At 38.3% G+C, this 16,338-nt stretch overlaps 1 protein-coding gene across 1 annotated transcript in view; it reads left to right on the top strand.

Moving 5' to 3' along the window:
• LOC111366919 overlaps positions 1-16,338 on the top strand; it is a 41,055-nt gene that overhangs the window by 2,695 nt on the left and 22,022 nt on the right. The window contains exons 2-11 of the mRNA XM_022987602.1: positions 539-653; positions 1,680-2,486; positions 2,663-2,927; positions 2,999-3,504; positions 4,397-4,523; positions 4,609-4,733; positions 5,381-6,048; positions 6,196-6,313; positions 6,394-6,510; positions 14,982-15,076. Coding sequence (XP_022843370.1) covers positions 539-653; positions 1,680-2,486; positions 2,663-2,927; positions 2,999-3,504; positions 4,397-4,523; positions 4,609-4,733; positions 5,381-6,048; positions 6,196-6,313; positions 6,394-6,510; positions 14,982-15,076 — 2,943 coding nt within the window. The remainder of the gene's footprint in view (positions 1-538; positions 654-1,679; positions 2,487-2,662; positions 2,928-2,998; positions 3,505-4,396; positions 4,524-4,608; positions 4,734-5,380; positions 6,049-6,195; positions 6,314-6,393; positions 6,511-14,981; positions 15,077-16,338) is intronic.

Genomic DNA, 16,338 nt, shown 5'->3' with positions numbered 1-16,338 from the left:
CATATTTAGCCCTTGTTTGAGCCTCATTTTTCTCAAAAAAACTCATTTTCAACCACACATTCTCAAATAAAATAATTTTACACGTAAATTGAAAACTTTTTCTTACTTTTTAACCACACATTCTTCAAAAAATTACTATTATACATTTTTCCCCTCAAAATGGGGCTCAAACAAGGGCTTAATATAAATGACCCATTAGTCACTTCATGATCTGAGTCCAATCAAAGTGTTGCTTGGTAGGAAGTCGTTTCAGATAATACAAACATGTCAAGACATATTTAATATAAATGTACAGTTCATTTTGATCCCCTGGCATGAATCATCAGATATTTAACACCAGATAAAGTTATATAATATGATAATTAAGAGTCAGACTTATATTTAACCCAACCCCCCCCCACCCCCCCCGGCCGAACATTTTGTATGGGGCATGAACATTGGCAAGCTGTAAAGTTAAAAATAAAAAAAAAGCAAATCAGGCAATGATTATTTTCTCATCTCTTGTGCCAAATATGTGTTATGACTCTTATCCATGCAGGAAGGAGCATCATTCATTTGGTTCAACAATGATTGCTCTCTCTGCTGCCTCACATTGGATGGCTACTGGATTCACTACTTTGATATATATGGATGAGTTGTATATTTTGACAAAGGTTCTCTGTTCTTTCCATGACCCTGCAGATACATAATTTTTGCTCGTGTTCTCATTAAATTTATTCATGCTTCCTGGAGTTGTTTATTTTTTTATTTTTTAATCTTTGTTTAGTATCCTTAGAAATCAAAGTCAACCCATCTGCGACTACGATTGTAGTGGTTAGAAAACCTATGATAACTTGAGATTGAATATGTCGCTGGTTTTAATTGACTTACATGGCTCTACCTCCCGAAGAGGTATATTGCTAGCTGAAATTTCTGATATCATTGTGACTTGTCATATATTGAGAGTTGAACAATCTTATTTTATTTTATCTCTTCTGTTCAGGGGATAATATGAGACGTATTAGTAAATAGATTATTTGTTGTCTGTTTAGTTAATGGTTCCCTGGTATAAGAAGTCATTGTAATTCCTTCTTGAGGTATTGCCACTCATCCCCCTCACTGTATCTTCCTAATCAATATGACTTGCGTAGAGGGCAATGCCAAACCCCCACAGCTAATTTAAGTGTATGGCCATAAAACAGATACTTAGGTTGGTGTGTGTGTGTTGGTTGTGGGGGGGAATATGACTGACATCAACCAAAGTCCTCTTAACTGATGCCAGGGATTCACTCTGCCTTAAGTAGTTCTTACAACGTTTTCGTATATAAAATTCTGTCAACTGCCGTGTCTATGATGATTAAAAATCATTAACTTTCTTGAATTGCTAGATAAATGTTATCTTCCGTGGACAGGATTAAGCCATTGATGTATCTTTAGCGTGCTAGATGTTGGTAATGAAGTATTAACACTCATGAACCTAACCAAAATTTTTTATAGGAAGTAATTTCTATGCCCCCGTTTGTTTCCCATTATTTGCCCATTAAAATGAAAAATATGACCGTCATCCATCACATCAAGCCACCATATTTGTCTTTCTATTTCTTGTGTGGGACCGTAATGGTTATATTTTTCATTCTCATTTTTACATTAATGTGTACCAAACGGGGCCTATATTTACTAATTACTTTTCTTTGTACTAGGTGATTTTTGGATTATATTATGATCTGTCACGTGCCTTTGCTATGCTTGCGTCCAGTGATGACCTAAGCCATCAAGAAGCATCAAGACAAGAGACATTTTATGCTGATTCTGGGAGTGAGGAAACATTCATGGCTAGAGGAGGACCGACATCACTGATTATTACCCATGTCCAAATGTCTGTCAATAACACCTGTGAGCTTAAGTCCTTCGACATAGTTATTCATAACTCCAGGCAATGCTATAGCATGGAGAATAGCTCCAGAGTAACTGGAACAAAGTTGGCCATGCGTGAAATGCCCGGTCATGGAATTTACATATCTGGTCCGAAGTTATTCATGGATGTATCTTTTAGAAGAGGAAACATGGATATTATAATTGATTTATCTGGATTTCGATCTATCATTTTCAGATATCCTGCTGAGTTTGAAGAAAGCCTGCATAAATCTGAAATCAACAATCTGTTACGCTCTCTAAATTTCTTAATTGAAGCATCAATTTCTCATATCAAATTGTGTTTCTTCTTGAGAACCCTTAAAAAAGACTTGCCACGTGCAAGTTTGAGCACAGCAATGGATGAACCTACTTCTAACAGTAATGCTTTGTGCATGGCGGAGCATTCTCCTATGGTTACGAGTACGAATGCTGAACTTGGAGATCATCCTGTACTTGCAACTATTGCTCTCTCTGAAATTTATGTGTCTAGCTGCCCAGTAAAGGATATATTGGCTAGAGAACACGTGCCAAATAAACTGAGCGCATCTTTCTCTGTTGGAGAAGAATTCCAGACAATCTCTTGTGATTCCTTGGTACTATATCTCCTACATAAGATAGTTTGGTGTTGATTTTGCCATTACAATGTCTGCTTATACATTGAACTTTCCATTCGTTATTTATTTATTTATTTGAAATGCTACTAAATCGGTTATTTCTGTGTACTTGTCAACTTCTAATTAATACATTCATGTATGATACTCTCCAACAGGGTGGTTTTTTGTTACTTGAAGCCACATCTGCAACTATGTTTGCTGGATGCTGTAAATCGTACTACAACCGAATTTTAGATCTTTGGCATTCTGGTTCATCTCCAGGAAGGGTGGTTCCACAGTACAGTGAGGATAAGACTGTTTTAGATGTGCGCTCGAGTTTGAATTCACAGCAACTTCAGCATGTAACACAGGATCATTTGCAAGAATTTTCCTTGAATATTTCACATTTGTTTCTCATATTTGTGTCCAATGATGAATCTGGTAATATCTTCTGCTGCTGTTATAAATTTTCTAATAGTAATTGAACGTAATTTCAGTAATCCCCTATGCAGGCAGACTTCAAGAACTTCTGCTTGAGGTTGACTTTCATTTGAACCACAAAGTATTGAGCACGGTGAAAAAAGTTTCACTTGGTATATCCAAATTTTCTATGCTTTCTCAGTACATACATGTGACGGGACAGAAACCCAGGGATATTCAAATTCACGGCTTTTCTTCTGGTGCGCTTGATGATCCATCTCCCAACTTGATATCCGATGGTTTACCAGTGCTTGAGCAGAAAGTTACAGTTCACTCTGCCCTTGCTGATGCAGGTTACTCGAGCCCTTCTTCCTCTCAGAATGACATTCGTATTGGTAGTTCTGGGGGATCAGTTATTAGTCACTCTGAACAAAAAAATGTGCATTTGAGTTCTCAAAACTACATACTGAAAGAATTTAAGTCCTTCCTAGCAGCTGAGTGGCCTGTATCGGGAGATCAATTCTGTCCTAATAAACTTTGGGTTGGGAGTGGTTTTATATCGGGTTTTGATTTGACCATCTCTCTGACTGAAATAAAGGTAAGCAATCTCATTATATTTATTGGTATTCATCAAAATAGTCTGAAAGCTATCCAAGGTAACACGTTTTCCATTCATTCTTGGCTTTTAACTTGCATAAAAAAGGAAGAGAAAGGAAAATAGAAAGGAAAAAATGCTATCTATTTTTGTTGAAAATATTCATTTGACCATTTTATATCTATCAATTTTGTAGAGAGAGAATTGTTTTTCATTAGTATAGATACTGCTAACCGTCTCTGGGTTCGAGTCTCACTGCCATTAATGTACTACATTGTGCATGTGGTAGGCTTTTGATGGGAAAAATGAATCCTACCTCATGAGGGCTTGTGTTGACTACATACTTTAAGTACATAATGTGCCCCTAATAATCATTTGTGTATTCAACATGACCGCTTGTGTGAGCCAATATAATTTTTTCTGTCAAAGACCACCTAACACATTCACTTTTATTAAATGAATGACAATTAGACTTGAACCCAGGTTTTATGGGTGGCCTGATTCTGTGTCTTGAACCAAGGTTTTTTGTGTGGCCTGATTCCGTGTTAATTATCTCATGCAAAAGCTTATTGAGTTGGTTAACATATACATATAAGGATGCAGAGTTTTGTTGATAAGGAAATTAACAAACGAAACAAAAGAAAAGACATTCCACAACATCATTCAAGATTTATGAAATTTCTCCTGTAATCTAGTAGAAGTTTATGGGCAAAATGATAAAGTATAATTTGATGTAGTAATATATAGTCCGCACTAATGTTGTCTCAAGTACTTACAGTTTCTCAGTCACTGACTTTGTCATTTTTTTGGAGCTTATGCTTGCTTACTCCAGATGAGACTGAAGAAATATTAAGTGGACAGGTTTTAATTTAATTTAGTTTAATTTTTTTGCCAGATCCTAATTTCTGCTTTCAAATGTTTCTCTGAGGTTTTTATCAGAGAGAAAACTTCCAAAATGGAACAGAGGCACTGGTCTAGTGACCAAGATTCTGAAGGAAGTGCTGAAGAAATGGTTGCTGATGGTATTTCTATATTTGTCTGTATTTTAAGGTAAAGTAGCTCTCTTTTTTTCTGAACATTGGCTGACAACTTATGCAACTTGTATAGGAACAATTGTTGCAATCCAAGATGTTGACCAACACATGTATATTGCAGTTGAAGATGTTGAAAGTAGATACGGTATAATTGGTGCGACTCATTATTCGCTAGTGGGAGAGAGATCTCTTTTCAGAGTAATACATCTTAACTTCATTCTTAGTGAACGTGTGGGCAAGGGTAGTATGTTAATTTGTTAATTTTGGCTTTGTTATTAGTAGTTTTAATAGATTGCTTATGTTGAATTATGTTATCTATGACCATAAATTAATATTAATGCCTACATCTTTTAACCTCACGTAATAGTAATGCATTTATATTTAAATCCTAGAATATTGAAGATCATTTGAACATGTTTCATGTGCTCTATTTGAAAATTTGGCACCCATCTTTGTGCATCTGCATTGGAAAGTTTTTTCTATTTTGCTTTCCTAGGTTTGTTTGCATATACTTTGTTTACTACTAATAACTTGCCCTGATATTGAACTCTACTTGAGATATATTATTATTATTAGTTCATGGCATTTCTTCACACTTCCCCAAGTTTCTGAAGACTATTTTAATTGGCTTCTCCTGATATTTCGTTTAAAAAGTTCTGGTTACAAGAATGAATGATTTTATGCATCCGACACCTCTTTTCTCATTTGCATTCATCCCCTCTCCCCTTTGAGTATAATATTAATTTTATATTTAGTAATCTTTTGGTTGTCCCCTGGTTTTAGAGTTGGCTAGGTGAGTTCATGCTCATCATACCTAACATTTCACATCAAATTATACCATTCAGGTGAAGTATTATAATGCAAGGCGATGGAAGTCACAAGTTCAGTATTTTTCATTGATTTCATTATATGCTAAAGATAATTCTGGGGAATCATTGCGATTGAATTGCCGTCCAAGACAGGGTCTTGTTGACATCTCCTGTTCTAATGATAGTGGGTGTGCACTTTGGGCAGCACTTCCTGATAGACCTGACCACTATGGGGATGATGTCGAGCTGGAGTCTTTTCATCCTCTGGTTAGACGTACATTTCACCTTGTGAACAAAAAAAATGATTATGCTGTGGCTTTTATTGATGGTGTCCTTGAATTTGTCAGCAAGCCAGGAAATTTGTTTAAGTGGAAAGTGTTTCATGACCCTTCTCCAGCAAGTAATAGTTTGTTGCCAATTCGATATTTAGGGACCGGATCTGGAACTAATCTACAGTATGATTCAAATGCAAACAGCACTAAAGAGTTGAGGGAAAATGGGAACCTTTCTGGTATTACAATTACAATAGACAAGGTTACTCTGACCATTCTTCACGAGCTTTCAGATACAGAGGGGAAGTTACCGCTCCTCCAGGGATCAATCACTTCTTCTGAAGCCATTTTGCAGATCTCAAACACAAAAGTGAGGGTCGTGAACACAGTAGAAGTACTGTTGTATTACTTTGATGCCCAGCGGAGCTCATGGTAAGTGTTTTACGGTTCAATGGTGCATGGGTTTACGTCTTATTTTCTTGATTTCATTTCAGCAACAATGATGTATCTTTATAGTTTTCATTTCATTTCATTTCATGAATTTTTTTATTAACTTTCCAATTTCACTCATGACTTCAGGAGGGAGTTTCTTCATCCACTTGAAATCTGCAGTTTCTACACTTCAAAGTTTCTTATTCAGGGATCAGACAATGTTTTGCAAAGAGTGCAAAGTCATTTCTACGCTAGAATTAAAGAGGTTTTGATTATGATGTTGAGTAATTTTCAAATTCAGTTATTGTGTAGTTATCACTATTAATATTTTCTGCGGTATTGCAGGCGATTGTATCAATGAACGAGCTTTCATTGGACATCATTCTGTTTGTGATTGGAAAATTGAATTTGGCTGGTCCTTATGCCGTTAGGAGCTCTGTAGTTTTGGCCAACTGTTGCAAGGTTTGTAAAACAATTATTTATACACATATCTAGGTTATATGAAGTATCTTTCTTCGGTGAATTTGCACTTTTTAATATCTTATTTGGTTGGTGTTCTGTAGTACTGTAGTTTTTTTAGTTAATGTTGTAAGCTCTTTTTCCCTTGGGAGATACCAAAGTTAAAATGGAAGATTTATGAGACATTGTTGAGTGATGAGCAATGTCTGTCAAGTTTTATATTTTATCAGTTGACTTTTAGGTGATGGGACATTAAAGAACAAAATTTCCATAATACGAACATGTTAGACGTGTAGCAAATCTTGGTTTTCATTTTCCTTGTGATAGACCTGAAAGAGAGGCATGTGTCATATATGAGCTTGTGATCTTGTCTCCTTAGGATTTTTATTAAGATAATTGTTTGGTCACACTAGAATGGATAAAATATGAAACGAGGCTATAAACCAATAGTATGAGGTGTACAAATTGAGGATGAATTTAGATATGATGAAGAGGTAGTCGAGACATGCCTTGGGTAGACCAAAAAAAGCTAGAGTGATATAATTGCGACGGATGGTTTGAATCCACCTCAGGGTATGGCATAAGTTCCAGGAAAGGTGGAGAAAGATACTCTGCCAATGATTAAGGAAGGTCGTCCGCTATGTCTTGCAGATTCTCCAAGGGGGCTTCTGTCTATTAGAACTCACTTATTGGTTTGGTATGCATTTAGAAAGTGTTCAGTGGACAATTGCTTGTCTCGCTGTGGAGGTTCTAGGTTTAAGATGTGCCGAAGATCTACCTATTGTCTAATGAAATTATAGGGGCCTATCCCTATCTAGCTGTTAGGTTTGATGGTGTACTTATCTCCATGAGAAGCATAATATTTCATTAATAGAATACTATCGAATCGTGAGAAGTTATGAAAGTAAACCGTTCGAATCTTTCTTTTAGAAGCAACCACAACTAAACCTAATGACAAAAGAGAAAGGGCTAGACCAAGGTTAATATGACCTTAAATGGTAGCAAAAGATTCTTTAACCTTTGAGAGGAGGTAGCTCTGGATCGAGCGAAATGGAGAAATATAATTTATGTTGTTGGGATACCAACTTTATTGAGAATAATGTTAGCTTCTGTTCTTTGTATAATGCTGGAGTAGCATGTAAATCTTATGCATGGATCTTGTTTCCTTTGATCTCCTTGTATGCAATATTAATTAAGTGTAGTTGTTGCATCATTTTAAGACCTTTGCCAACATTGTTTTGCGTGTGAAACTTTTCTGATAGAGGAACAACCTAAATCACTAACATGTGCATTAATATACTTGATGAAAGGGCTCGTTTGGCATGATTTTTGCTTTTGCTTCCTCTAGGAGATTTTGTAGGAAGTTACCTTAATTTTTGTTTGAAAATTAATTTTTAAAGGAGTTTTCTATTCCGGAAGTCCTTTTAGAAGAAGTCATATTGACTAGCTCTCCCTAAAAACTCTTCTACCTAGTAAAAACACTTTAATAAAATTAGCCAAATGGGGCCAAAAACAGCTTTTGGATCTCAAAAGCTCCTTTTGATCTTGCCAAATGGGTCCAAAGTAATCTATATCAGCCCTGATTTGAGTAGCTTGTCGAACCCAAAAATAAAATTACTAAACAAATGTTCTATTACATACTGATTAATGTTAGATACCTTCTGTGTTGCCCATTTGTACCTTTTCTATTGTGAAGTTATGAAGAGGCTATCCCTAAATAGAGTGTTTCAGTTTCTACATCTGTTTTAGTGCAGTGGTCTGTGGAAAATAGCTGTAATTTATTGTATTTGTTTCTCCTCTAGTTGACCTCATAGCATAGTTAAGGGACATTATAGGGCAGGATCAGAGGAGAGATGTTAGGGCGTAATTATTGGAGACATTTTAGGTCAGAATTAGAGGAGGAGAAGTCTGATTTTCTTTCCTATATATTTGTTGTTGTAACCTTTAGAATTAGACAATGAAATATGTGAAATTTCACAAAATTCCGCAGTTTCACAATCAATTAATAATATTCTCTACTCAAAAATACCTAATGCAATTTTCATCAAAAATATTGACAAGAACTTGCTTTTTGTTAGTAACTTTAGCTGAGATTGCTGGTGAAGGGTCAAACTGGACTTATGGAATAAACTTCCAAAGAAATTGAATAATAGTTTGGCTAAATACCATGGTCGAACAATGAGATCTTGTTAGTATTTTTGTTTCTCGGCAGAGATGTGCTATGAGTTCTTTGGTTCACGGGCTTCCAAATTTTTATTTCTTAAAAGCCTAGAAGGGTTATCTGGATAAGAAATGAAGTTTGGTAAAAGAACTCTGGCTATTTGCGTCTTACATCATAGAATCAGTTCGATACTGGCATCTGTATTATGTTAGCTACAATTACTATCACTTCACAATTGCCAATATTGTGATGAGTAAAAGAGATGTGGTGAGTCGGTCCAGCGAGAGTTCTGTGAGAGGCGAAATGGAGCTCCCCTCACAACTGGCGCCGGCGACCAACTGTCCGGTAGGCACCACACAACCGGCCTCACGCCACAAATCAGTCCCACTAACCACGCCATTCACACACAGGCGCAGTTTACTGTGGGAAACCCTAGCGCCGCCCAACCGTTTCCGCCAGATCCGGCCACAGTTCGAGGAGATGCGCCTCACCGGTGACCTCAGCAGGGACCGACGACCCCTGCCGGTGTCCTGCCCCCCACACGCGCCGCTCCGGCCGCACGTCTGCCAACGCGTGTGGTCCACGCGTCGCCGTCGGGAAACTTGCTGCCCCGAGATCAATCGGCTTGCCCGTTCCTCCATTTGATGAATTGCTAGTACACAATCAGGGGAAAAAATTGGTGGATGTGCGTAGTTTGATATTCAATCATCGTTTCAGAGTGGAGGCGAAGGACTTCGCAGTATCTATTAACGATTCTGGCACTGTTACGTTGACAGAATGGGGTTTGAAGTTATCGGATTCAATCTTTATGGGAAGGTATGGTGCTATTTGGATGGTGAATATGGTAGACAGATTGAGGAAGAGAAGTGAAGTTGAGGAACGTGTTTTTAAGTTCAATGAGTCTTCAAGAGCTTTCTTGGCACAACGGTGTGTGAACCATTGAGGCAGATATTTGATGATAGCACAATATGGGGAGAGGCTTCGGAAAAGAGTTGTCATGATACCAGAAGGTGCAAATGGAGAGGGATGGGCGTCGGTCTTGCAGGTGTTTCAAGCAATTGTTGACTCATTTGTTGCTAGGGATAAGGTCAAAGGATAAACGGTGATTGAACGAAACAGACAAAGGATGACTTATGCAGAAATTACAGCAAACTCACAGACCTCGGAGAATGCCAACCAACGGATGCTTCAGCAAAAGGAAAGGACAAATAAAGTCGGTGATAACCAAGATCACGACATTTGTTTGAATAGGGTTGAAATAATGACCCGTGCGTAGGAGTTGAAATGAGCATTAGATGAATTACTTAGACTGGTTGGACGCGGGCCTGAAATGGAGCCCATGAAATTGGTACGTTGTCACAAGTGTGGGGTTGAGTTGGATGAGGATCAAACCGGTGAAATACACGTATCGGGATTGACTCATGAGGAACTACCATCAATTACAGAACATGCAAAGCAGGGAGGAGATGAACATTGTGATTCTCAGGTGAGGATGGAAGCGGGATACCATGAAAACGATGACGGGGTTGACTTTGTGGGGGTCAACCGAACTGAAGTAGACACAGGGATTGCAGTTGAACGAGAAGTGGAACCGCTGTCTAAGGAAGGGGAGTTTAGTATGGTGAACTTGGAGAAATTGTCAATGGACACTGTGAAATAAAACAACTATACACAGACGACATCAAGGATTACGAACACTTATAGTAGGAGGACAAAAGATAACGATATGGGGACCGAAAAAGCTTTGGTATTATGGGTAGGTGGTGCTAAGAAAGGAGAAAGTGACAGTGACATTATACCAGTGGTGGAAGAGAAAGAACGGTCCTTTGATCATCTCGAGGGCTATCAGGGTGAGGATACTTCAGGAGTTGATGTGTTAGAAGTTGGTCACCCACCTTCAAACTGGGTTCTACAAAGAATTCAGGAATTTAGTAAGTTGGTTGGTGTGTCATGTGATGGGTATGAAAGTAGATTGTTACAATTATTCGAGGAGTTAGAGGCTAATAGGGGACAAGACATCAGTACACATGGAAGTAAATTAAGAAGAAATGGTGATCGTGAACTTAAGAGGCTCGAATGGTCAGTAAACTATGCTGGTGAGGGTGGCGAGTCCAAGAAAGGAACAATGAGAAGGGGTTATGGAGTGTTACAATGATGCCAAAACTCATTAGCTGGAACGTAAGGGGTCTCAATGAGGTTAGTAAAAGGCTTGGTGTTCGTCATTTGCTAAGGGGATGGGGGGCAAATCTTGTTTGCCTACAAGAAACTAAGATGGAGTTTATCTCGAGGGCGGTGATTCGTAGTTTATGGGGGGGGAGATCATGTTGGATATCAATTTTTGGGGTCATCAGGGGTTTCAGGAGGCGTGTTGGTGATGTGGGACACTAGAGTGCTTGAGATGAAGGATGTGAGTATAGGGGTCTTCTCTATATCGATTTCTTTCAAAAATTGTGAGGATGGATTTCGGTGGATGTTCACAGGAGTTTATAGGCCTAATTCTAATGACAGTAGAGTGGGTTTGTGGAATGAACTGGCTGGAATGAGGGCTTGGTGGAATCTCCCTACATGTATTGAGGGTGATTTCAATGTGATTCGATTTCCTTCGGAGAGGTCGAGTGGTGGGAGACTAACTAGGGCAATGGAGGAGTTCTCAGATTTTATTAGGGAGAATTTGTTGGTGGATTTACCCATGATTGGGGGAGATTTTACCTGGTCATCCAATTGGGATCGACCCGTTTTGTCTCGTATTGATAGGTTCTTGATTTGTGGGGAGTGGGAGTCTAAATATTCAGATGTCACTCAGAGAAGATGGGGGAGGGTATACTCGGATCATTTTCCTATTATGTTATCGGGGAATAGAAGGGGTGGTGGAAGAAGACCTTTCAGGTTTGAGAAGATGTGGTTGAAAATAGAAGGTTTTAGGGAGCGAGTACAGACGTGGTGGACTTCCTATGAAGTCAGTGGGTCTCCCTGTTTTGTATTGGATCAGATGCTAAAGGCGTTGAAAGGGGACTTAAAGAAATGGAATGAGGAAGTTGTAGGCAATGTTAACTGCAGTAAAAATCAATGTTTGTCAGAGATAGAGGAATTGGATAGGCAGGAGGAGAGTCAGGGGTTGACTGGGGAGGAGAAGGAGAGACATAGAGTATTAAAGGAAGAGATGGAGAGGTTGGTGGAGATGGAGGAGATTAATTGGTGACAGAAATCTAGAGTTACTTGGTTGAAAGAGGGGGATAAATGCACTAAATTCTTCCATAGAGTCGCCAATTCTAATAGGAGGAACAACTCAATCACAGTTTTGAAGGTGGACGGGGTTACTTATGAGGAACCACAGGAAATTGGAAGCCAACTGATGAATTTTTATTAGAACCTCTATCGGGAGCAATTTGAATGGAGGCCAGAATTGGAGGGATTGCACTTTTCTACAATCACTGAGGATGATGCCCGATGGATGGAGAGACCATTTGGGGAGGATGAAATTAAGGAGGTTGTTTTCAGCATGAACGATGATAAGGCCCCGGGACCGAACGGTTTCTCGTTCTCATTCTACAAAGCGTGTTGGGATGTGGTTCGACTGAACATTGTGAATACTTTATCTTATTTTTTTGAACGTGGCAGATTCCAGAGAAGTTCTAACGCCACATTTATTGTGCTTATCCCTAAGAAACCAGGAGCGACTGATATTAAGGACTTACGTCCCATTAGCCTTGTCAGCGGGGTGTATAAGATTATTTCGAAAGTCCTGGCAAACAGATTAAAGGAGGTGCTGGGAAAAGTAGTGTCCAAGTTTCAGAATGCATTTGTAAAAAAAGTCAGATTTTAGACTCTGTGCTTGTAGCGAATGAATGCATAGATTCAAGAATGCGCCTAAGGGCCCCAGGGATGCTTTGTAAGCTAGATATTCAGAAGGCTTACGACCATGTGAATTGGGGTTTCTTGTTGTATATGCTCAGGCGCTGTGGTTTTGGGGATAAATGGTTTAAATGGATTCAATTCTGTATTTCTACTGTTTCATTCTCAATTTTGGTCAACGGAACACCAGAGGGTTATTTCCGGAGCAGTAGAGGCTTGAGACAAGGGGATCCATTATCCCCATTGTTATTTGTCATTGTGATGGAGGCTCTCAGTAGGATGATTGAAAGAGCAGTGAGAGCGGGTTTGATAAGGGTTTTATGGTTGATCAATTGCAGGTGTCTCATTTGTTATTTGCAGATGACACGTTGATCTTATGCGATGCAGATGTTGAACAATTCAGGAACTTGCGCCGTCTGCTCTTATGTTTTGAAGCGGTGTCTGGTTTGAAAATCAATTTGGGGAAGTCTGAGGCTATTCTAGTTGGGGAGGTCAATAATTTCGAGGAGTTGGCTGATATATTGGGTTGTAAGGTTGCGCAGTTGCCAATGTCATATCTAGGACTCCCATTAGGAGCACGATTTAGAAGTACCCATATCTGGAATGGTATTGTGGAAAGGATGGAGAGAAGGTTAGCAGGGTGGAAGCGTATGTACCTTTCTAAGGGAGGTAGACTTACTCATTAAATCCACTATCTCCAATCTCCCTATTACTTTTTGTCATTGTTCCCCATTCCGATTACAGTGGCAAAGAGATTAGAGAGGCTTCAAAGAGAATTTCTGTGGGCAGGGTTGGAAGAGGAGAGGAGACTCCATTTGGTTAATTGGGGAGTTGTTTGTTTGCTGATGAGGATAGGGGGTCTTGGGGTGAGGAGCCTTGTGTTGTTCAATAAAGCCTTATTAGGCAACTGGTTGTGGCGATTTGGAGTGGAGAGGGACAGCTTCTGGAGAGAAATAATTGGGGCGAATGGGGGATGGTGTACATTTGAGGATCGTGGCTCTTATGGGTTGAGCTTGTGGAGGTATATCCGACGGGGATGAAGTGTTTTTTTTTGGACAAACTGAAGTTTGTGGTTGGAAATGATAATGAGATTAAATTTTGGGATGATTGTTGGTGCGGAGATCAACCGCTGAAGGAGAGATTCCCTTCTTTGCATCACATTGCCTCAGTGTCCACTGCTATGGTAAGTGATCTCTTAGACATTCATAATGGGAGCTATAGCTGGAATATTACTTTTGGGAGGGATCTTCAAGATTGGGAATTGGAAGATTATTCGCTGTTTATGACCATTTTAGATGAGGCCCAAATTCGGGTTGGAGAGAGGGATTGCATCTGGTGGAGGACAGCACATGATGGCATTTTTTCGGTTCGCTCGTACTTTGGTTCCCTCATGGGATGTGTGAATAATTCATTCCCCTGGAAGTTGGTATGGCAGTGTAAATTGCCTCCTCGGGTGGCATTCCTATTGTGGACAGTTGTGAGGGGACAGGTCTCAACGGTGAATAATCTTAGTCGTAAAGGATTTTATGCAATCGAGTGGTGTTATATGTGCAAGAAGGATGGGGAGACGATCGATCATTTGTTCATTCATTGTGATGGTGTACGTTGGATTTGGAACAGTATTCTCAATTCACAATCTATGGATTGGGTGATGCCTCGTCGTATAGAGGACGAGATACGGGCATGGCGTAGAAAACTTCGGGATAAGGATAGCAAACTATCATGACACCTTATCCCGGGCTGTATTGTTTGGTGCGTGTGGAGTGAAAGGAACAACCGTTGCTTCGAAGACCAAACAAAGACAAGAGAGCAGATAAGAGAAATATTTTACTTTACCTTGTATTCTTGGTTTAATGCTGTGGCTAGAAATCCTGTAGACGGGTTGCCTAATTTCATTTTTTTCTTAATGGCTTAAAGTGATTGTACACCCCCCGTGTATTCTCTTTTAAGTAATAAAATTATTTGATTACCTATCAAAAAAAAAAAATGTTCTTTGGTTCACGGTCTACAGAAATAATACATGAATTTGCAGGACTGAGGCATGGAAGCAGTAAGAATAAAAGTTGGTGCTGATAATGGAAACCTTCATTCATATTGGATATATCCTTGCAATTTTCTTAGTTCTGGCATTCAATCCAGACGAATTTGATGCTAATTAAATTGACGGATAAAGTCCGGTATTGGCACATTTCAGATGAACTATTGCACTCTAATGCCGAATCCTTCTAATTCATGAATTTAAGCTTTTAAGTGCATCAAAAAAGTCATCAATTCTTCAACTAGTGCATATTCTTTTGTATCTTTAAATAAATTATAGGAATCAATTGTAGTATTACTCAGGTGAATAATGTGAGAATGGAAAATTATGTTTCTTTCTTTTGCTGCCTTTTTTTACAATGATGTATGTATGCTTTTTGGGAACTTGAGACGCCTGTTGATTGAAATGTTCTGCACTTAACAGGTTGAAAACCAGTCAGGTTTAACCCTACTTTGCCAGTTTTATGACAATCAAGAGGTGTCAGTATCTTCAAGACAGTCAACAACAATTTTTTTAAGGTACTCAGTAGTATTATTAAATTGCATTGATTTCGGGCAGACATTTCAGGTTTTACATTATTTATTACTGGACTAAATTCGGGGTTCATTTAGATGTTTACTGTGATAATTTTTAATGGATACCACGCCACTTTCCGTTTCCTCTTTAACCATGGAAATGGAAGGTCAACGATATATACATTAGACAGAATGAGTTGGCAATAATTTCATTATTTGCTTTTTCTTACACAAGAATTAAGTTCGATATTCATGAGGAGGTATGGACCGGTTCAATATTCTTTATCTAGATTTTTGGGTGCACTTTTTGATGAACAACCGGGGAACATTATTAGTTGAATTGACATAATGTACTAGTGTTTCCCCTGATTTTGATGAACATTACTTGGTTTTGAAATACCAAAAGAATGATTCAGGAGGTGAATTAGTATGCAGATTTAAAAAAAAAAGGGAAAAAAGAAAAAACCTACAATGTGAAGCACTGATATATTACTAGTGTTTAATATTGGTGTGCAGATTATAAGCTTAAATCAAAGTCAGGGACTTTCTACCATGAAAATCACCTATTAAAGAGATGGAGAAACTTATTTACTCTTCACTTTCTCTTTTTAGGGAGTTTGTTCAATTTTTAAGAAAGCTATTGAAGACCTTTGAATTGTTAGTTTGAGAGTATAAATTAATTATATTTACGCCTTTTTCTATTATATTCTTAAGCTTCTATTATTTGTCATATTTCCCAATCCTCTAGTGTTTAAAGATGCTCTTGCAATTTGCAGAAATTTTGTTATCTTTTCACGATTCCCTAGGACATGTCTCAAGTTCGGTCTTATATTGGGTAGGACTAGGTTTTGTTAATACTTTTATTTTTTTAATTATTATTTTTTTTTTCCTTCTAGTTCTCTAGTCTTTCTTTCCTATTCAGCAAGTTAAAACTTTTTACCTTTTGAAAATTCCTTAATATGTACAATTCCCATAGTTCTCCTACATCAGTTTGTCACCATATGTGGAAATTGTTACTGTTGGTACGTTTTGATGACCTTTTATGCCAAGATCTCTACAATTAGCAAGATAAGTTGCTTCTTCATGATATGGAACCAGAAAGTGTTTTGATATGAAGATCAATTGTTTAGAAAGCTGAAAAACTTTCTTGTTACAGAAAAATGAAAATCTGAAGCAGGTAATTTGCCTGTGTAGGAGAATATAGAAAAAACAGATGAGCTAATGCTTCAACGTCCAATCACACTAGATAAATTCGTAGCATGGCT

The sequence above is a fragment of the Olea europaea genome, chromosome 18 (genome assembly GCF_002742605.1).
Source record: "Olea europaea var. sylvestris chromosome 18, O_europaea_v1, whole genome shotgun sequence".
In the NCBI taxonomy this organism is placed as follows: domain Eukaryota; kingdom Viridiplantae; phylum Streptophyta; class Magnoliopsida; order Lamiales; family Oleaceae; genus Olea; species Olea europaea.
This window is presented reverse-complemented; position numbering and strand designations above follow the sequence as displayed.